The 23241-nt window shown below is 38.9% G+C and overlaps 2 protein-coding genes across 2 annotated transcripts; one reads left to right on the top strand and one right to left on the bottom strand.

Annotated features, from left to right (window-relative positions):
* Positions 1–374: 374 nt before the first annotated feature.
* LOC306774783 (uncharacterized protein) lies at positions 375–11456 on the top strand. Its single transcript, XM_079264954.1, has 3 exons — positions 375–438; positions 6391–7889; positions 9244–11456. The coding sequence occupies exons 1-3, from the start codon at positions 387–389 to the stop codon at positions 9919–9921; spliced, it is 2229 nt and encodes a 742-aa protein (XP_079121080.1). The 5' UTR covers positions 375–386; the 3' UTR covers positions 9922–11456.
* Positions 11457–12185: 729 nt separating this feature from the next.
* Positions 12186–22948, bottom strand: slc43a3a (solute carrier family 43 member 3a; the record flags this gene model as incomplete). The annotated part of the gene is made up of 12 exons (XM_079265114.1): positions 12186–12311; positions 12435–12558; positions 13286–13472; positions 13544–13651; positions 13753–13896; positions 15036–15166; positions 15248–15387; positions 17036–17128; positions 17274–17350; positions 18356–18402; positions 20231–20363; positions 22756–22948. 12 exons carry the CDS (start codon positions 22946–22948, stop codon positions 12186–12188), a joined length of 1503 nt encoding a protein of 500 aa, XP_079121240.1.
* Between the last annotated feature and the right edge of the window lie 293 nt (positions 22949–23241).

Genomic DNA, 23241 nt, shown 5'->3' with positions numbered 1-23241 from the left:
AGGACATCCAGGTGGTCACCCTCCCAGAATTTAGCACGGCCTCCCTTTGGTCAGACCACAGCCAATCACAGAGCCCCATGCCCCTCTTCGGTGACGTGACAACGGTGCCAAACGCTGAGGCGCTCACTGATCCGGGTGTGGTGTCTGGGTTCCCCTTCACCTCCCTACAGTCGCCGACTTCTCACGTGATGGACAAGTACGATTTTCTGCCTGGGACAGAGAAACTGCTGAGCAACCTGGGAAGCCACCAGAACAGCCCCTGGTACTTCTTTGGGTTGGAACCGGACCCGACCGGCCGGCCTCTGGATCGGAGCACGGCAGTTTGCAAGCTGTGCATGGAGCATGTAAACTGTATCGGAGGAGCGGCAGATCTCCAAAGCCATTTGATGAGCAGGCATCACATCAAACTCCGTGAGAAGGATCGAAATCTGCCAACAGGTAAAAGAGTTTCCAAAATTTATTTATTTATTACGAGACAGGCTTCGTTTTTGCACGGCTGTTTCTGATTTAGTCCTGATTCCTATCACTGAATTATGCTGGTTTGCTTTCTTTTAAGCAGCAGAGTAACAGAAACCTCAATAAAAAAATTTTTTTTAAAAACTAAGTAAAGAAAGGGATAAGATCACATCACAGCATAGCATGATTGCTTCTCTGACATATTCAAAGGATTGGATTTACTAACTTCCAGAATATTAATGTATGTTGAGATCAAGGCGCTCCTGAGATAAAGGGAGGGTGTCCACATTGAATATAGTCAGTAAATTAAATGTGTTTTGTCGGATTTGTGCATTAGCTTTGCCATGAAGGCATTTGAACTTTGTTAAATGCTTCACAGCTGTGGACGAATCACAGCAGGGTTTGTTGAATTTATTTAAACATCAGATGTGTGAACACACCCTGATTCACCAGAGTAGACCCTCAACCCTTCATCGCTGGGATAGAAACAGAAAAATGTGATGATGTTTCTATAACGCACAAAGGAAAAGTCATTCAAGAAATGCAAGGGGGCATTATTAAGAGGTAAAAATGTAACAAGAGACTAGACCAAGTTAAACATCAGACTGACTTTTACTGACTGAAGAAAGATCAGAGAAGAAACAGGATGCAAGATTGATGCCAAATTAGCTGTCATTACGGCCTGTGATCTACGGTAGCTGGGAAGTGCAAAACCAATTAAATTTTTAAAAAACACATTTCAAAATTAAAAAACAAAGTTACATTTTGTAAGACCAAATCACAATATAAAAAACAAATTTCAATTTCAGAAACCAAGTTGAAATTATAAAAAACAAATTTAAATTAAAAAAAAAAACAAATTCCCTTTTTAGGAAACAAATATACATTTTCAAAAACAAATTTATATTTCAAGAAAAATTTGTACATTTTTTGAAAACAAATATAGATTTCAGAAAAAATCTACAATCTACAATAGGTAGAACACTTTTACAAATACCGAAACAAATTGACAAAAGGCAACTTTACACAGAAAGGGAACGACTTAAAAACCAGAAGTGGCAACATTTTTTTTAAATATAATTTGTTTTTAAAAATGTATATTTGTTTCCTAAAAAGGGAGTTTTGTTTTGTTTTTATTTAAATCTGTTTTTTCAAATTTAAACATGGTTTTTAAAATTGAAATTTGTTTTTATGTAGTAAGTTCCTTTTCAAAATGTAATTTAGTTTTTGAATTTTGAAATGGGTTTTTTGAAATTTTCATTAGTTTTGCACTTCCCAGTCACCGTGTGTGACAGACAAAAGAAGAAACTAGTGCTCCATGAAAGACATTACATAACTTTCCAGTCTTAAATGTTTGCGTTTCATGGCACAATGCATCTATTGTGGTAAATTCTCAAGCCTTCACTGCCCAGCAGCATCCTGAAGCTGAAAAACTGCACTCTAAACCTTTTCATCCAGGACATTGCATGAGGTTGCAGACAATTATTATATTCCTTGCCTGTTATTTCCACTCCTCACTATTATCTTGCCATTCGTAATTTTTCCTTTATTTCTTTTTTGTCTTTTTTTTTTTTTTTTACCATCTTCTCTCTTTCTGCTACAAGAATTACATACCCATGTAAGAAAAATGGATGCAGAAAACACCCTTTTATTCTGACATGCAAGAAGTTCCCAATATCCTTTTAGTTGTATCAACAAATCAGTAACTTAACTGCCTTTATGAGCTCAACTTGTCATGTTCTCTTTTACCTTCTGGACATGATGTGGGATCTGGTGCTTCTGCTATGTATAAACTTTAGGCCCCTGTCATTAATGTAGTGTTTCTCAAATCTGGTTGTCAGGCCCCCCTGCCCTGCATGTTTTATAGGCAACCCTACTTTAACACATCTGAATGAAATAAAGGGCTCGTTATCAGGCTGCAAAGAACTTGATGAGGAAGTTCAATAATCTGACTCAGGTGCTCTGGAGGAGGATCGTGTCTAAAACATGCAGGGCAGGGGGCCTGAGGACCAGAATTGAGAAACACTGGATTACTGGTGTGAAGTCATACGAATACCGATGCATTAGAATTACGGATACGCCGATCCACTTTTTGGAAGTTCCGATCCGATACCGATTATCTGAAGTTTGAATATCTGCCGATACCGATATTTGCTGATACCAAATCTATGTATGTGAACATTATTGTGACTGTGTTTATTATTGCTGTTATAACTGTGTAAGATTTCATTAGGTTGTAATAAATGGCACATCCTTTCTGAAGTTACTTCACCAATACAAATAAAATAACAATACAGATCTAACAATTTCAACAAGTTTTATTTTGACTTGGCACATTTTACCCAAATACAGCTATACATGTGCAATTTTGAAACAAAGATCTTGCTTTTAGTGTAACAAAAAAAATGTCACATTCAAGGCATTTATTTCTTTCAAAACAAGTCCAAAGCATGTCCAAAGACATCTGCGCTGGTTTGACTAGTGTGGTATCGGTTGTGGTATCGTTAACCTTTTATTAATGCCAAGTACGACTACACACACATGGTATACTGGTATGGGTGCATCCCTAATTACAATGGTTTTGAAATGTAAAATATATATGCGGGTTATGCAATAAACCATTTGCAAAGTTGTGCCAACGAAAGAATGAACCATGTTTTGCACTTTGCTTCTTGTCTTAATGTGAATTTAATTTTACTTTGTTTTATAATTCCTAGTAGGCTTTGCATATTCCTGGTGCAAGATTCTCCCCATAAACCTTTTCTATGTAATGTATTCTATTAAGTAATTTATTGGTTTTAATTGTAATAGATGCAAAATAGGTAAGGTTGCTTTTTCGTGTAGATTCATGCCAAAACTCCTAAGATTTTTATGGCTTATTGTGACTTCCAGAAGTTGTTATTCGCCCTGGGAACGTTGCGCGTGGGGAAAAGTTTGAGGCGGGACTTTATTCAGTGTTGCACCGCGGCGTGCAGTAGTGCAGACACGTTTTTGTGACTATAAGTCGTGAAAATGGCCAGAGAAAAGTTTGTAAGTGAACATGTATCCAACTTTGCAGCTAAAAGTCGCTACAGTGAAGAACTTTTGCCGAAAAAAGGAGCATTTTCTCTTGTTTGGAAATACTTTGGGTTTAAAAGATCGGACGTGCAGCAGACAACCATTTACTGCAAATGCTGTCGAGTTAAAGTTTTGGCCAACGGGACGAGCAACTTGCTCAACCATCTGAGCCGCAGACATTCTTCAGAGTACCAAGAATATAGAAGACTTAGATCAAAATCCATTTTGGACCGAATAGTAAATACTGGAGGACAGTCGAGTCAGACATCGCTTGGGGGCGTGTTTGTTAGAGAAGCTGCTGACGACCAAACAAGTAAGTTATGGATAAAGATTCCCAATCCCACCGAGACGCCACGTGATCAAAGATGATCCAGTGTGGAAAATAGATTATAGATTTTTGTTTTTGCTTGAATTGCTTCAAGCTGATTTTTCTTTTTTCTTTTTCTTTTTTTTTTTTTTTTTAGAAAAAGAAAAGCTTTTCATGGGAATAATAAAGATCTAGGGCTGTGTTTAACCCTTTACGGGGCAATTAACTTTTTTTTATTTTTTTTTATCACTGTTTCCTTTCATATTCAGCATGAAACTTTTTTTTTGTTGTTCATTTAACAACAGAATGGAAGTCTTGGTTCATACCAGAACGACAATTTAAGGTTAAAATTTCTATTTTGAAGGTATTTCATTGAGTGCCCCATGAAGGGTTAAATCACAGTGCTTACATTTAACTAGGTTGTTATATTATTGGTTTTATCAGTTTATATTACTGCTATATGGTATTACAACCTTTGAAAAAAGTATTTATTATTTTTAATGAATGTTTAATGATTTTCTTATATAGTTTGTACATCTTTTCGGGCCCCAATGAAGTCATGGGGCCCCTATAATCTTCCTGACTCACCAGCCAGACAGTTTATTTATTTTTATGTATACACACGCATATTTGTCCCAGCAGACAATAACCACAAATTGATTTAATTACAGGCGTCCTCAGATGTCTTGGTCCCATTTTATTAAAGAAAAGGCTGAATTTATCACAGTCACCCAATTAATTGAAGACTGAAATAAGGAACAATAATTAAAAATGTGCTTAATTATAATTCAGTGATATAAGACACTGTTTTGTCATTTAATTGAGTTACAGAAAAAAAAAAAACACACAAATCGGTCCTGGAAAAAATAGAACATTTTAATGATGAACAGTGGGACAAAATACCTGTCAACAGGTGCAGAAGTCTGACTGGGAGGAACAGAAAACACCTGACTAGAGTGGAAACATCAAAGGATTTTAAAAATTATATTAGTTTGAGTGATGTAACATATATTATTTTATCATATTTGTTTGTTTTTTTTAAAAATCTCTATTGAGCCAAAATTAGAAAATAATGTCACGGTTTTCATAAAACTTTTATTTATTATTACTTTTGTCAGTTTCAGCTTATTTCCCAGGCAGCTGTTTTTCTCCTTCTTTAATGGGAGGGTATGAATACATATGAGGACGACTGTACATGTGTCTAACAAGGATTATTTTTTACTGAAATTAGCGTTAGCTTGACAGTATGAGCTGTCAGCCAGTGGAGAGCTCGTCTAAACCGCCTCATGTTGGTCATTTACACACAAAGGAAAATGAAAATAAATCTCATTTAAATTACTGGCACCATTTTCTCTCATTTTAAAAATATTTTCCTGTTTTTTGTGGAAGAATGGGATCAGTAATTAGATAATCTTGGCAAATGTAGCTGCTAGGCAGCGGAGGACTGGAGCACTATGGGTAATTCTCGTCCACTGTAGAGGCTGTCTCATTTTACTGACAGTAAGCGCACTTCGTTGTGTGCAGACGACATTAAACACTCCGTTGCCTACGTAGTCTGCACACTTGGAGGAGTGCAGACCCTGAATTGAGACACAGTCCTAAACTTAATGGGTTATGGGTCTTTCAGATCGAAGTTGGTAATAAAAATAACAAAGGTAATAATAAAGTGATGATTCAGCACACAATTTGTTTCACAGTGCCGTCGGAGGTCTCAACAAATACGGGCACCGCACAATAAAGGAGCTGAATTGGAAGCATTAACTGCTGAACAGAATAATGTTGTATTAATGAATTGTGATGATGCATGATTATCTACTTAAATAAAATAAGCTGAACATTATTTACCAAGGATGAACGTTTTAAAAATCTATCTGCCAACACTGCACACTCATGTTTAAAAGGCTGTTTTAACCCAACAAGGCGTGTCGGACCTGAGCAGCTGCACAAACTCTTCTATACAGTTTTAACCTCAAATTGTGACCAGCTGCGAAGTGATGCAGCACGGTGGAAGAAGTTGTGAAGTGACATTTTTCAGCCTCAGAAAGTTGCGTTGCAGTGGTGGTTTCAGGAATATACATAATAAATCTCAATGTGAAATACGAATAAAAAGTCAGAAAACTTATTTTTAAGATCAAAGTTACATAGTGCTACTTTAACGACTTAAAAACAACAACAAAAAAAACACACTAATTAGTGAGTTGGTCTCATTGAAACAGATTGGTTGCATTTCAGCCGGAAACTCATTTGCATCATTGTGAAAATCATAAAATACACTAACTGTAAATGAGGCTGAGCTCCATCCTGTTTATGAGGCTACTCTATCTGTAGCAGCTGCTGCAGCCCTGGCCGTAAGCCCAAAGAGTGCAGCACCACCACGTACTGAAGGCCACTGGAAGAATCATCTCAAAGTGAGGAAATGATTTTGCATGTTAATTAGTTTTAAAGGTTGGATGTGAAATAAAAGAAAAAAAGTAAACTTGTCAACTTTATTATGTGGAGAATAAAATCCACTGGCTTGTTGAATTTGTTAAGTTTGATGTTTGTCGGTGACAGAAATGTTGTTTTCCCAGCAGGTCAACAGCGGATTCAGCCAGTGATGCCCATCAGCAGTCCACTCTGTGCTCCCCCCTTGGTGATGCCGGCTCAGCTGACCAACGCCATCACCAACTTTGTCATCATGGACCTCCAGCCCCCGGCTCTGGTGGAAGGCGAAGGCTTCAGGCAGCTGCTGCACACACTGTTGCCGTCCTACAGGGAGCTGCCTTTGTCTTCCCAAGTGGAGAATCTCCTGAGAGACCACCACGCCAAAGGAAAGGCGAGCCTTTCTCAGCTGCTGAGGAGCAGATGTGCGAATGAAGGAAATGAGGAGATAAGTGACTACACGGCTCCCATCGAGTTTGAGCCCAGAAGTCGTGGGCGACCTCCCAGCCATCTGCGGGAAGTTCCTCACTCTGTCACCTTAAGCGTCGATGTCTGGCTCCACAGCTGGCAGGGAAATACTGGGCGCTACCTCACGCTGTGGGCACACTACATAGACGATGCTTTTAGTCTTCACAACCTGGCCTTGGCAACGCAAAGACTGATGGAGAGCGGAGAAGAAAACTACAGCCTTCAAGCGGTGGAGACGCAGGTGAAAGCGATGGCGCAGCAGTGGGGGGTGCCTCAGCCTAATCTGGTCCTGTTGGGAGTGGAGGGGAGAAGCAGGATGAGGTTGGGGCCGATCAAGAGCGAGAAGGGCGTAGAGGCCACAGGAAGCGCCCCTCACCCAAACTCAACAACATTTTTAGAAAGAGACGACTCTGCGTCTTCAGAGGAGGCGCACGCCGCCGAGCACGGCCACTTCAGCGAAGGTCTTCCGTCTGTCCCGTGTTTCTTCAGCGCTGTGCAAGGCTGCATCGAGGAGGTGATGTCTCACCCAGTCATCTCCAGTACGCTCAGCACCTTCCAGGATGTCGTGTCCACTCTGTTCCTGCCGCCAACTCAGAGGAAAGATCCATCCCAGCAGAACGCTCAGCGGCTCCTGCAGAGTCTGAGCAAACACGAGCAGGAGAGGCTGAAGTCGTGGGCTCACAGCCGGCCGACCTGGAACTTGCTCTACCCTCTGCTAAACTCGCTCATCAAGCATAAAAGCCTCCTCTGTGATGCAGCTAAAGAGATGAGCAGCGGGAGCCTGTCCGGAGAGGAGAGCGCCTCGGACTTGATTACACGCAGAAGCTTCCGTGCGAACTCCACCTCCAACACGCCATGGACGGGCCTCCACGCTCTGCGTTCTGAGTGGAAGGTCGTGGAAGAGCTGTGTCTGGTCCTGAAACCTCTGGATGTGGCCTGTCGGACTCTGGCCAAGGAGGCCTTCCCCCGACTGTCTCTGGTCAAGCCCATCCTCACCGGCCTGCTGACGCGCCACCTCGTGCCTCGACCAGGAGATTCGTCGTCCGTCTTGAAGGAGGTGAAGAGGATGATGAGGAGGAACTTGGCGAGCTGCTACGACAACCCCGCCGTGAACAGAGTGTTGAGCGTGGCGTGCTCACTCGATCCACAGTTCCACGGGCTGGGCTTCATGGAGGAGCAGGTGGGTTGTACGTTTTAAAACGCTGCGACTAGTTTGTTTGATGGGCTTATAGATAACGAGATTAAAAGAGGAAAGGGACACCAAAGTATTTGTAGAGATGAAATCTAAGTGAAAAAGTTGCATTTTTTTCTGGTTTTTTTCTAACCTTCCTCTAAACTTCAGTCAGATAGCCGCTACTGTTTGCACTCAACACCAGTTCAGTCATCCTGAGATGTTTCTAGAGATGAAGTTTAGTTCAGTGTAGTCTCATTAACACTGTTACCAGTATTCATACAGTGTCACCGTTGCAGAAGTCCAGTCTAGTCATATTTTCATAAATTTCTTTTTCTGCATCAGATTAAACAGTTAAAAACCTGTAAATCTCCAGAAAATGCTCCACTGAACCCGAGAAACTCGCTTGAAAAGACAGTTTTATTTTAACGGCGTCCTGGAGGTGTTTCCCGCCAGAGAAGATCAAAGATTCTTGATTTGAAGTGATTTGTTTCAGCATTTAACCTTCAGGATGGGATAGGATCTGTTGCGGTCTGCAGCCATAGCTTTCTGCGTCTTAAACGTTAGACGGGATCGATGCAGGCGAGCAGCGGCGGGGAGGCCTGATGTCTGTGGCGATATTGATCATGTGATCAGTTGACTCGATTGGCTGGTGCTGTTTAAGAAGATGAGCCGTTTTCTGCTTTTTCTCCACCAGACCAGGATGTAACGATGTATTGATCTACGTTGATGCATCAGTTTGGTGATAACACAACAATAGCATTAATTATACTGCTTTTTATTAATGTAATTAAGTTAAAAGGAGACTTTAAGAACAAGAATATATTTGTAATATTATACATATACATATATATATATATTTTTTTTTCTTGCATTGTGAACATTTTAAAGCTCTCTGTACATAATGTGGCATTTAGCCTAATTATTTGGTAAAAGAACAGATTTTATTTTCACTTAAATGTTTAGGTTTGATTTTTTTTTTTTTTTTTTGGTGGTTTTTAATTAATCAAGTGCTTTTATATTAAATCAGAACATGTTGTCTCATAATTCATGTCAGGACAGAATTTATATGACATAGAAATCCATTGTTTGAAACTGTTTAAGCATTTTGCAGCTTTCAGCACACAGTACTACTGTTAGCGTTTTAATAATGGGTCATAAAAGTCTGTTTATCTGAAAATTGGTCGTACGATACCATTAATGGTTGGGAAACTCCGCTCTTTGGGCTTCGAGAGGGAAAAGCGGAGAAGGAAGAGAAAATGTAGCTCGAGCTTTGCACGTCATTAATACTGTGACTTGGAAATCAGCCAAGGATGCTTTACCCTGAAGCTAAATGAAGATGTGTGTTTTCCTCTATTTCCAGGAGCAGATAGCCACTTTTGATTGGCTGAAAAAGGAGACTGTGAGGCTGGTGAAGGAGGACAGGAGAAGGAGCCAAGCTAAGACACGTACCCAAATAAAAAGAAGCTCATCCGTCGAGTCGGTGGAGTCCGAGAGCGACTTCCGGAGGAGGAGTAAACGCCTCAAAGAATGCCCTCCAATCAACTTCAAAGAACTTGCAGATGATGAGAACGACAGCGAGCCCGGCGAGGTTGTCATCGGCCAGTCAGCGGATCCGGGCTCTCAGGCCGGCCTCTCTGGAATGGAGTTCCTCCTGGGAGACCTGTTTTGCTCCGCTCCCAGGAGCAGACACAGCTCAGTGGAGGAGTCGGTCGACATGGAGATGTCCGTCTTCAGAGCCGACAAGGGGGCTTCGCTGGGCGTGGAGCCCCTGCAGTGGTGGAGAATGAAGGCGGTGCAGTTTCCGCTGTTGGCGTCGGTGGCTCGGGCCTACCTGGCTGCCCCAGCGGTGGCCGGTAACGCCGCGCAGGACTTCGTACGGGACGGAGAAAGAACCACCAACAGGAAGAGATCAAACATCCCCCCAGAAAGTTTGGATGCAGTCCTCTTCCTGCACCTGAACCGCATTAACGTTGCAGAGAGCGGGCAGACGGCGGCGAAGAACGATGACCGCAGCAACGGGAGTGAAATGTGTCCATAAACACGGACGAGCTGTAACTTCAGTCACGTTGACCACATTTTAAACCTTTTTCAAACTTTGCCATCAATCAAAACATGATCCAAAGCAGAACTAGAGCGCATGAGAACGCGTCAGCAGCTTCTGGGATGCAAGTCAACGGCCGAGGCTCAGTGGACGTTTGTCTGTTTTCAGATTGACTTTTGGAACATCTTCCCTCCATCTGATAACCCAAGTCTTTATTCAACCGTCATGTGCAGCAAACCTAAGGTTTAAAATGTTGGTTTTTTTCTGTTTTTTTTATTTCCTGAAGTTTAAAATGAGAACAAAACAGACAAAAAGATTGTTTGTCTACATGGGTCTGACTTTTCCTTTTTACTACTGATATGTTTTAAACTCTGACAACCTTTTTAGCTGCTAGTGCCTTACCTGATTTCAATAGTTTTTACTTTTTCTTTTCTAAAAAAAACAAAAAAAAACCAACTTGTTATGTAGTCCTGAAATCATTCATGGTAGTGTTGTGTACAATCTATTATGTGCCTTTGCTGTCACATTATAAGTATTATGTGTTGTCTCTTAGTTGGAAGAATAAACCCAGTGAATGTTATAATGCTGCTTGTTCATTGTTTTGCTGAAGAAATGAAGTCGTTGTATCAGCTGGTGAAGCAACAAAGTATATTTTTCCAGTAGCCTCAATCCATGCTTTATGTCTCATATTTTTGTTTCTTTATCCCTGTAACCATTGAAAGCAGTCTTGAGCAAAAGTTCTCCAGGTTTTCTAAAAATCTAAAGATGTTTATTTTCAGTCCAGTCCTTGTTTCCAACAGAGAAATATTATCTTTAGCTTCTTAACACTGACTTATTAATAGGGGTGGGAAAATCGAATCGAAATTTTTTTCCCCACAACTTTAAAATTGATTTTTTTTTTTTCCAGTTAAATAAAATTAACCACTATAAAACTTGTAATTTTTATTGGTTTTATTGATCTTTTTACCTGTCGTCTTGGGCAGCAGAATGATGCTCTGGCTACTGTGTTGTTTTCTCCTCACTGAAATCAAGAAAAATTACGAGCAAAAAGAAGTTTTATGAAAAAATTGTTTTGTTTTTAATCTACAAAAATCAGCAATATTGAAGAATTATGAGAATTGCAATTTAAATCTAATCGGCACCCTACTTATTAATCAATCGTCAGTTGCATCAGTCAAAATATTTTGTTGCCATGGCTGCAAATTTGGCGTATCCCAGTACAGTCTGCAGATTAACAGGAAAGTCAAATGGAGATGGACCTTCAGTGGATCCACCTACTGCTGGCCGAAGCCTCGTCAGAAATGCCAGGGAAGGATAGCTGGGAATTCTTAAATGGGGAAAAATTAGGCTGATTTATCCACATGATGCAGGAACTGGACTGAAAACTGGTCTGATGGGCACAAATCCTCCCCAGAACCCGGATTATTCAAGCAGTGTTGGATCATGCGTACGGAGAATTGGGAAAAATCTCCACAGAGCTTCGGGAAGTGCTTCAGAAAACCTGGAGAAGTTTTCCTGAAGGCTGCTTAGTCGCTACAAGAAAGCTTGACTAAAGCTGCTCAGACCAAATATTAACTTTCAAGCTTTTAAACTTTATACAAACTGTGTTTTCGTCCTGTCTGCTGTATTTTCATTTATGTTTGCACTTGTTTCAATAAATTTCTGCATTTTTTCCCATTTTCTTGACGAGGCGTGTCAGAAAAGAACAGATGGGAAAAACCTGCTATCCAGGAATTTAATCATGAAGCACAATTTATACTAAATATATTTGTAGCGTTTGGACAAACTACTCAAAACCTTAACATGTTTGGACGAGGGTGAAGCAGGCTGGTTATACCTAGAGTTTAATGTGACATACAATAACATGTTAAGAGAGTAATTTAGAGATATTTTGACTTCAGCCTAAGTGTTTCCACACAAGCTAATTTTGTTTTCAGTCAGTGGATTAAAAGGACATAATATATTGTCCTTTTAATAAAGTATATTATGTGGACCAAAGTTAACCTTTTGAGGAGACGCAATGAGATCCAGTGTTTCTTTTTTTTTTTTTTTTTTTTTTTTAAATTCGCTCATAAGTCGCCAAAAAAAAAAGTTATCATACAAAGACAAATCTGTTAACTTATTAAGACGCATTTAGAAAATATAGTTTTTTTTTAAAGTGAAAAACAATGATTTAAACTGGAAAAAATACAATCTGAGATGAAAACGTCTTAACTAAAAAATCTAAACTTGCCTCAATCTTTCCTACAATTTGCCTTCAGTCAGTCTGGATTCCCTGCAGTGTGAGAATTATTCTCCCTGTTAAAAGCTTGTTTCTTGCAGTAAATGTAGACATAAATGGGATGGATGAACACCAGCAGGGTGAGGACAGTAAGAAAGACATCCACCTGGAACACACACATATATAATGTAATGAAGTTCAATAATACCTAAATGAATTTATGCACCATCTGCCTGAATGCTTGCTTCACATATACACATTTTAGAGATTCAATCCTCTGGTTGCTTACATAGAACGGATCTCCACGCAGAGGTCCTTTAACCAGGGAGAAACAGGGGTACTGAAGCAAGGAGACAACAGCAGAAAGGGACATCACCAGGCCATACAACTTCCCAAAGTGACAGGCTGGAAACCTTAAGACAAAGCATACATTAAATCTTATTTATCTCATACGTTTCAGCTTCTTTTAAGAGACTTTTGATGTTTTTGTCAGCATTTAAACTGCAACATTTTTGTAAGATATGAACTGAAAGTAAAGGTCAAACTATTTGCACCAGCAGCAGCAGCTGTGATATTCTGCTGTTTTTTCCTGATTCATCTCAAGAAACATCAGATCCCACACTGACTCCTACACTATCAGCCCTCTTGTTCCCCAAACAAACCCTCATGAAAGCTTTGTGTTGCTGGTGTTGATGATGTTCGTGTTTTATCAGTTTGTCTTACAGTTATGATGTTTTTTCAGACAACGTTTTGTTACAGCTGGTTGTCGGGTGTTCCTGTTGCATTCTGTCATTTGTATCTTTGGTTTCTTTTTCTTCTCCTCACCCCTTCCTTCTCTCTTTTCCTCACTCACCTCCTTCATGTCCAGCATTAACAGATAATTCAGTACTTAAAACCAAATTGACAAAACTTAAGTATCAAGTGGAGCTGTATGTCCACACAACTTCATTCACTTTATATACACTAAACTCCCTCTTTGTAAAGCATATTCATTTCACAAGGCAGCCAGACAATCACTTATTATTTCTGCAAAAGTGTGGTATTTACCTCTCAAATGTAGAAAAGTTTGGAGCAAATAATCAACATATTAGCTAAAAAAACAACTTTTTTTTTCGGTGAATGTGTGTGACAGCCACTCACGCGATGCTGATGAAAGCTGCGTTTCCCCCGTAGAGGAAGGAGCGATTGAGGACCTGCAGGATGAAGGTGATGTACTGCAGTGGGAGGACAGGAATGGAGGCACACAAGGAGAAGAGGAGGCACTGCAGGGACGTCAAGAACAGAGACAAGCAGGAGGAGCGCAGGTCCGCCTCCTGCTCCGATTCTCCTACACCAGGAGGAGGAGAAGTGAGGGAAGCTGCTGTAGTTGTGCAGAAAATGACAACATCAGTGACTTACCTGCAGCCCGAGGCTTTCCCTTGTGTCTGTCCAAGATGAGTCCGTTCCACGGAGCACACAGGACCCCACACAGCTGGGTCATGGCAAAAGCGTTGGTGTACTGGCTCACTGTGTGGTGGAGGGAAGATTCAAAGAAAGCTGAGTTACGATCAGATGGTGATGATTGGAGAAGAAGATGAGATGGAGATGGAAAATGAGGGGAGGGGTACCCAGACTGGGGTCGTTGTCGGCCAGCCGGGTCAGCATGGGGTTCAAAGTGCCGATGAAGAGGTAGTGTCTCAGCTGCATGATGGACAACCACAGCAGATGACACAGGAAGAACCAGGAGAACACGCAGCTCCGGAAACCCGTCTCTGAACACATATGTTCATTTTACATCTCTGACATCTTGTCAACTCATGTGGCTATGTGCTTGTGAAGTGATGGTAAAGTAAAAACTCTAGATAACAATCAGATATCAGCTCTCAATAATTTTTAAATGGTTAAAAGATCTTTTGTCACAATTCTTTTCTGTACATCTGAAATAAGAAAACATTAAATGACTGGAGTGTTTATGGATCAAACATATTCAGCCCTCAAGAAGGTGACGACCTTAAAGTACCTTACCTTAACTTACTTATAATGCACATTTCAGTCTAATTTATTTTAACATCCAAGTCCAGAAGGGCAAGAAATTATCAAGCATTTTTCACAAACCCCTTTTGTATTGATCCTCTCAGATCAGCCTCAGGCAGAAACATGCAAGCAGAGAAAGCTCCGCCCCATGTCCTGCCTGCGGCTGCGTCTGATTGGTCAACTGCGAGGAGTATTTATACTGAGCAGTGGAGGTGGGCGTGGCTTTCTTCTCATGAGCGAGCACACCCAAGAGAAGACGAACAAACGAACAATCACTGAGTCCCTGAGATGTAGAAAAACTCTCTAAAACCAATCATTTCCGTCGCCATGGAAACTGAACATAGAGTCCTGGAAAACTCAAACATGCATTTAAAAGATGGTGCCACTCGTATGTAGGATGAGTATTAGGGGTGGGAAAATCGAATCGAAAAATAAAAAATTGGGTTTTTTGCTTTACAATTTTAAAATCAAATTTTCTTTTCATATAAATAAAAAATAATCCATATACTTTTTATCATTTTTATTATTTTCATTGATATTTTTACTTGTCTCCTTGGGCATTATAGCAGCAGAATGACGATCTGGCTACTGTGTTGTTTACTCCTAATTAAAAACAAGAAAAATGACGAGCAAAAAAAAAGTTTTATACAGTTTTTTGGTTTTTAATCTACAAAAATCAGCAATATTAAAGAATTGTGAGAATTTAAATCGCGTCGGCACCCAAAACTATTAGAATTGAATTGAATCAGGACAAAAGCATATCGTCACAGCCCTAATGAGTATTTAACACTATAATACTATAGAAATCTCAGAAAACTAGAAATAGTATCATAGAGCCGCTTTAAGAAGCTGTCAAAGTGATGGTGACATTAACAACCTTTTCCAGACTCCCCGCGCTCCGGTGCTTGGGTTGTATTTTCCTGGCCACTGGACTCCTGTGAATTTGTCTTTGCAGCATCCCTCTCAACCTGCTCCACATTGTAAGTGTTGGCCTTTCCACAGTCCATCCTGAGCATCAGAACATTTAAACTGTCACGTTTCCTCCATGAAAATGACCTAAGTAACCTCAAGGTTATGTAATATTCTCACCCATAGGTGTAACACTCAGGCAGTGGGTAGGGGATGTGTGTCCTCGGCATGAGCAGGAAAGTCCTCACGGTGTGAATGATGCTGCAGAGAGACAAGACGAGGAAGGAGGAACGGAGAGAAACTCCCTGTTCATACAGAACCTGAAAAGAAGACAGATTGCAGTCAGTCTGATCTGATATTTTATATCCGTGAGATTCGGCTCTGAGACTTTGGTGAATTCCTCACATGAACGTGTACGGTCAGTTTTATCCATTCACCAATAGTCTTGCACCATAACTCTCCAGTTCACAGATTTATGCTACGATTGTGATCCATCGATCACGCTAAGAAGCACAAACCCAAAGGCAGCGAACCCAATCCATACCATGACGCTACCACCGTCATGTATTACAGCTAGGAAGTGGTTATGATGATATAATGCGATGTTGATGCTTCCAAACATCTGTCCACTAATCAACCCTCTGATGTACGCCAACAACCTTGTTTAGGGGAGCCGTGATCCTGATCTTGGACAGCTGGTAGACTTCTACATGTGAGCATTAGTTAGCAATTAACGAATGTGGGATGTTTCCACTACAAGAGGAAATGTAGGAGGTGCTGGGCTGCTTAGAAGTTACACCTTGGTTTCTGTGTGAACCACTCCGGCTCACAGAGAGGTCTTTGTTGCTCAGTCACTCCTAGAGAGGGTAACAGTGCTCCTAAAGCACAACTCTACAAATAAGCTTTGTGACAATCAATGACAATTCAGTGTTCTTAGATAAAAGTGGGAGCCGACTCATGTCAAAGAAAACATTGAACTCTAATTTTACCCACATATTAACATTTAGCACCAGAGGATTGCCTACTTTTTTCACTCACAAACACGTTGTCCTCGCATTTATTCTGAAATAAATGCATTATGTGACTTTCTTTTTTTTTTAAATCTGTTCAAATCTGATTTTTTACATTTATTTTATTTAACCTTTATTTCACCAGGATAGTCCCATTGAGGTTAAGAACCTCTTTCTCAAGGGAGTCCTGGCCAAGAGGCAGCAAGAGTTACAGGCAATTTACATGTTACCACTTAAACATAAATAATTAAAAGCGATTACAACTAAAGCAGGACATCTCAAAATCTCTCACTCTGGACTTAAAACCGTTCAAGGAAATAAGTTGGGACAATTTCCAGTCTCTCTGCAGAGTTCCACGTGGACGGAGCGGATAATATTTTGGACCTCTGCTATAAAAAATGTGAACATTCTTGACTATTTATTGTAAAAGAATTGTGTGAAAACATTCAATTAAAAAATGTTGTAATTTGCTATAGTGTTGGTTGATTGGTGTATTTATCAGAGCTGTTACTCCATCATGCTCCGGCCAGGACTCTGAGGTCCTCTTCATAACTTTTACTTGAGGTCCCAATCACCAGATTGGAGTCCAGGGGTGACAGAGCTTTCTCTGTTGCTGCTCCAAAATGATTGAATAGCCTTCCCTACCATCTTAGAGCTGCTCAATCTGTCTACAATTTTAAGTCTGATCTCAAATCCCACTTTTTTGCACTGGCTTTTAAACAAACCTGAAGAAGTCCTTTGTGTATTTTAATTTTTTCTTTTAGTTATTTGTTTTTAATTCCAGGTTTGAACTGTGGAGTGTTGTTGTTTGTTGTTTTATTGTTCAGCACTTTGGGCAGCTGCTGCTGTAAAAATGTGCTATATAAATAAACTTTAACCTGAACTTAATGGGGGGAATCTACAAGATTGAAATACTAAGAACATTTTTTATTATACTTACATTCTGTCAGTGTTTTACCTTGATGATGAGGAACACTCCAGATGAAGAATCGAAGGCTCCGTTGTAGAGTGTGATGATGGTGGAGCGATGAGCAGAAAACAGGTTTCCTACCTTCCCAACACACAAAGCCAGGAGAGAATTTCTTTATTTCTGTAAACTTAAAACAGCTTTAGCATATTTCTGTTTGACACATACATCGTGTCCAACATGTGTTTTATGATAAAATATTCATACAGAAGCAGCTTGGTGTTTTTACCTGCATGTTTGTCATGAGGAGCAGAATTCCTCCCACGGCGATGCAGGATAAGGCTGGGAAAAGCATCACTGAAAGTGCTGCCAAACAATACAAAACAATGTTTAAATTCACTGCTTTGAGTCGAAATGGTGTCTTTAAAGTTACGATTAGTAAATAATTACAAAAATGTTCTGTTTTCATTATGTAAGCTATGACAATGCACAGACATATCTGACTAACATTGTTATTGTTTGATTCACCGTTCACAGCTGCAGTTGCTCAAGTAACCACTAAAACATAAGCTTAAATGATTTTTATAAAGATGATATATATATATATATATATATATATATATATATATATATATATATATATATATATATATATATATATATATTTATATATATATATATAGATATATATAGATATATATATATATGTATATATAGATATATATATACATATATATATCTATATATACTGAAGTTAAAAAAGAGCATCATACTGGAGAAGAAAGTGATTTAAGTGATTTTTAATGAGTATTTTTTAAACTGCTGATCTATCTATCTATCTATATCTATATCTATATGTATATATATATATATATATATATATATATATATATATATATATATATATATATATATATATATATATATATATATATATATATATATATATGTATATGTGTATATATATATATATATATATATATATATATATATATATATGTATATATATATATATATGTATATATATATATATATGTAAATGTATGTCTACTGCTGCTCACTGAATATTTTCTCCTATTTAGACTATTTTCTGTAAACCAAAGAGATAGTTGTGTTGATCAGCAGTTTCAAAAATACTCATTAAAAATCCCTTAAATCTCTTATCTTCCTCAGTCTGATGCTCATTTTTTACTTAAGTGAGTCATCTTGACCACATCTACGTGACTACATGCATTAAGTTTCTGCTATGCAACCATAATCCTATTTGTGTTAATGAGATGTTTAATGGTTGAACCTTATAAGTGATGAGTGAGCGTAAATTCTGCAACTTAAGACAAACTAGTTTAAAATGTCAAGTTTATATGTGTGTACCTGCACTGGAGAAGGCCACAAGAAGAGTTCCAGAGGTGTACAAAGATCTATGGGGGAAAATTACATTTAGAAGACAAGCATCAACAACTCTTTGCATTATTTTAAATGAACATGTTGACACTCCCTAAAAAGCAAAAGAGCTTTTCACATCTCAACACCGCTCCGCTAACGGTGCCCAGAATTTATGAGACAACAACACGAGGCATCATTTACTCCTCAGGCTTCTGTCCTGTAAATGCAGCTTCCTGCTTTTCTGTTCAAAAGATAATTATTAAAGCATCCGTCTTATACAGTTTACAGATTTGTTTGTGTTATGTTCATGTTAGGTCATGATCATGTTTTTTTAACTTTTCTTATTATTTGCGTTCAATATATGCAATATTTTTTTTATTTCTCTAGCTTTTTTGTCATTACAAAGCACTTTATTAAACACTGACATTTGGAAGCTGCAATAGAAATCCATTTCTAATCCAACCTTTAATTGCATCAGTTGTAAATATTTTGTTAATATTGGGGTTCCTTAATTTTTTTGTTTACTAAATCTAAAAAGATGCACTCAAGTGTACGGCAATGAATTAGTCACTTAAGGTAAAACAGAAAGCTCTCTAAATCTATATTCCTTCCAGTCTCTTGTGGCGAAAAAAAAGTTTAGAGAATAAGCATGATTTAACCCTTAAGAACCCAGTGTGACAGAAATGATACTACAGTTTCATTTTGTCTTCTTTTTGTCTTCTGCTCCTTAATGGACACCACAAAGCAGAATCCTCAACAATTAATAAAAAAAAAAAATGTAACTATCACAATGTAATAAATTATAAATATGCCTAAAAAATATTGGTGTTTTTTTTTTTTTTTAAATTTTATTTTATATTTTGTTAAAGGGACAAAAAAAAGACCTCAGATTAGAAAGTTGGACTTTCAGTCGTCATTAGATATTCGTACCCTCCCATTAAAGAAGGAAGAAAAAAAACTGCCTGTGAAATAAGCTGAAATTGACAAAAGTGATGATAAATACAAATTTTGTGAAAATTATTGCATTATTTTCTAATTCTGGTTCAATAGAAATGTTTTTTTAAGCAAAAAAATATGATAAAATAATATATGTTACATCACTCGTACACTAATAATTTGTTGAACAATGCTGTGATGTTTCTACTATAGTCAGCTGTTTTCTGCACCTGTCAGTCAGACTTCTGCACCTGTTGACAGCTATTTTGTCCCACTGTTCATCAGAAAAGAGCTGTAATTCGTCCAGGACCAATTTGTGTTTTGGTTTTTTTTTCTAACCCATTTAAAAGCAAAAATAGTGTCTTATATTACTAGATTATAATTTAGCAAATTCTGAGTTATTGTTCCTTTTGAGTCTCCAGTTATTTGCGTGACTGTCGTAAATTCAGCCTTTTCTTTAAGGAAAGGGTTTGAATACATTCGATGACGACTATATCTGATAATTTTTTCATGGGTTGGATCTTTATGGGTTAATATTTAATGCCAGAATAAGAAGGAAGACGATTCATGTTTGTATTTAAATGGTTGAAAAGTTTCATGTCAAAGCAGTTTCTCTGTTCATGCTGTGACAGAACTAAGCCAGAATTTCTGTAAAGATTATAGGTGCAAACTGCGGTCAAATGAGGCAGTGTGTTATCTCTCTGTGTCTGTCAGAAACTCCCTGCTTTTATCGGTTTAATCCTACCGACCCCTCCTCTCATCCTAACAGTCAACTGTGGAAATAACTGAAAAATACATCTAGACTTTTGTACGAAATCATTTCATTTACCTGTTGTATTTTTTTCTTATGAATTATTAGGAAAAGCAAACATGTGTGGCCTCAGACTGCAGCCTGAAGAGACAGAAGGAAAGATGACATGAACTCACATTCCCAGCAGTCGGGTCAACCAGGTGCCGAACTGGTCGAACAGGTAGCCATTGACCAGACTCAGGAAGTTGTTGAGGAAAGAGGCGATTGTGAAGACCAGAGAAAACTGCTCATCTTGGCTCAGACAGTCTGCTGGAAAAATAAACACATGGACATTATGAGAAACTGGGCAAACTGGAACAAGTTTGCATGAGGAAGTATTACAGATTAATTATCCCACTAATATTCATGAAGGGATTTTGGTGACACCACAAAGGACATAAGAAAGGTTTTTCAATGTTGTAACATTTTCAGTTTTGCACTCTGACTGTTCAGATTTCAGTTATATATTACTTAAGTTAAACATCTCTCTAACTTTCCAAGGATTGTGCACTTCATTCTGCACCCATTAACCAAAGCTGTATAATGAATACAAGCTTGAAGTGCAAAATCTCAGCTTTAATTTACAGGGATTCGCATCCAAATTAGAGTTTGAATATTAAATCTGTACTAGATAAGTTTTCAGTCTTAAACCTCGACCCTGCAGTGTCTCCGGGTCGAGAAACCGCATTTCACAACACTTCCTGGACATCATGTTACAGCTGCGTTTGCTTTATCACACACCAACAATTGTATGTAAAAAAAAAACAAAAAAAAACTAGGTCTTTTTTAAAAATTATTTTAAAAGAAAAAAAAACCCCCACTAGATCATATGAACCTGCACCATGGCTGACTCAACAAATAAACCCAAGAAGACATAATCAGAGGAAGTGAGGAAAAGACTACTGTCTCAACGGCGCTCAGAGAAGAGACAAGATGCAAGACTGACTCTGAATCAGCCCCTAAGTGTGACAATCTGTCAAAGTTCAGTAGTGCTGCTTTAAAGCTTCTCCTTTTTTTCCTTTCTTCTTATAATGTGGGAAAACATAACAAGACAAATTGCAGTAAAACATGGGCTGCATGGTGGCGTAGTGGTTACCATCATGGCCTCACAGCAGGAAAGACCCATCCTTTACTGGGAAGACGTTTGAACTGTGGTCTCTCTGTGCAGAGTTTGCATGTTCTCCCAGTGTATGCATGGGTTCTTTCCAGGTACTCCAGCTTCCTCCCATCATCCAGGAGACATGCATGTTTGGCTAACTGGTTATGTATGGAGTGAGTGTGAGTGGTTGTTTGTCTCTCTGTGTGTTGCCTGCCTCTCGCCTCATGATGGCTGGGATAGGCTCCAGCTTCTGCCCGGAAATAGACTAAGGGGTATAAAGAATTCATGAACAAATTAATGATATAAAACAAAATGTTTTAATACTTTGTCATGGAGGCACTGACTAAAGTCTGACTCCATCAACGAACTGGTTTCCTTTATTTGGCTTTGTCAGAAACTGGCTGCAGCTGCATGTAGGCGACAAAAGGGAATCATGCAAGAGGCAGAGTCCATCCCGGACATGTCATCAGCCCATCGCAGGGTCGTTATGAAGGATGCTCCATATTTCATAGCTGTCACGGAATGTTTTGTATCTTTGTCCGTATGTACTGTAAAGCAACATTTTATCACTTTTATAACTTCAGAATTTATCACCCTGCTTCTGTTTTCAGTATTATCAGTAACAAGCAATATTGACTCAGAACTATTTGAAGCTCGGTGTCAATAACGGGATAACAGGTCATCATGTAATTCATAGATGGTGGAGGCTTTAGATCATGAGTCATTTCAACCTTCTTCCTGATTGTTTTTTCTTTTTGTCATTTGGAACAGGTTGCATCTGGACATAAGAAAGTGGTTCAAAACTTTTCCTGAGACGTTAAAGTCTAATCTGGCCAATCTGCTGTTGGGTTTCATGCAGATAATGCAGCTTGTGGGAAAGTCTTCTTTTTGAAGCAGACTTAGATAAAGTTAAGTCAAGCTCTTTATCTGCCTGGCTACCAAGCTGGTATCACCTTCCATCACTACTATCCTCGACATCCATCACTATTTCACATTGCAGAGCTTGCTAGTGTTCTTCAGTTTTCTCTGAATGGACCAAACTGAGCGTTTGTCTTTGCACTGTGCTCCTGTTACCTCTTACTTTTTTTAACCAGATGCTGAATTTTCACATATCTAAGTGATGAAGAAATAAAAAGTCAAAAGAAAATCCTACATCTGTTCAAGAGACAACTGCAGACTTTACTTTTCAATGATATCTGAGTCTGTATGGGAGATATCTATGTTTTAAAGATCTGTCACACTGTGAATTCACACGCCTTATGACAGAATGGCAACAAAATATTTCTATCCTTGTAATATTGCTCTTTGTTTTAATCAACAAACAGTTGTAAAATAGTTGTTTTCTCCATTGTCCATTATTATTTTTACTGCTATAAAAGTCAATTTGAGTTGAAATGGTGCTTTTCTGATCTAATATCATTGTTTATTTTCTTTAGTTTCAGATATATACCCCTTTCCTCTTCTTCCCTGAAGGTTTTAACCTCATTTATGTAGTTCAGGGGCCATTTAAAGTTCAACCAGCATCGAATTAACCTCAATCTAAATAACTCCAGAGATGCTCACCTGTGCCAGGCAGAGAGCTGTTGTTGTCTGATGGGTCGCTGACACATAGGTCACTGAAGTATCCGTCATCCTTCAGCACAAACACCAGGGAAGCATAACCGAACACCACACCAGCAAAACACAGGCACTCCAGCATTCCAGACACCAGAGTCAGCCAGTGGCGCAGCCTGGTACCAACATCGCACCCCTGCATGGTTCAGTCCTCCTCATTCAAAGTTCAAACACAATCTCCAATATTAATTTCTTCCTCTGATAAAGTTGGTGTTTACGCTTTAGATTTCTGCAGCTCTCTTCAGCTCATCCAAAAGCTCTTCCTGTAACAGATTAAAAACATGCAACAGACATTTACTTCTTTTTCTTTGGGTCTTTTGTTTCCAGTACAGCTCACACAAAAAGCTGTTGACGGTTAGAAAACCATGACAGCATCATACCCATTAGCAGCTGTGTGACAGATGTGATGACAATGCAAGATAAACACAAAGCTGC

Source organism: Telmatherina bonti (assembly GCF_933228915.1).
Source record: "Telmatherina bonti genome assembly, chromosome: 3".
Classification (NCBI taxonomy): Eukaryota; Metazoa; Chordata; class Actinopteri; order Atheriniformes; family Telmatherinidae; genus Telmatherina; species Telmatherina bonti.
Note: the sequence above shows the minus strand (reverse complement) of the source record. Positions and strands in the feature narration are given on the sequence as shown.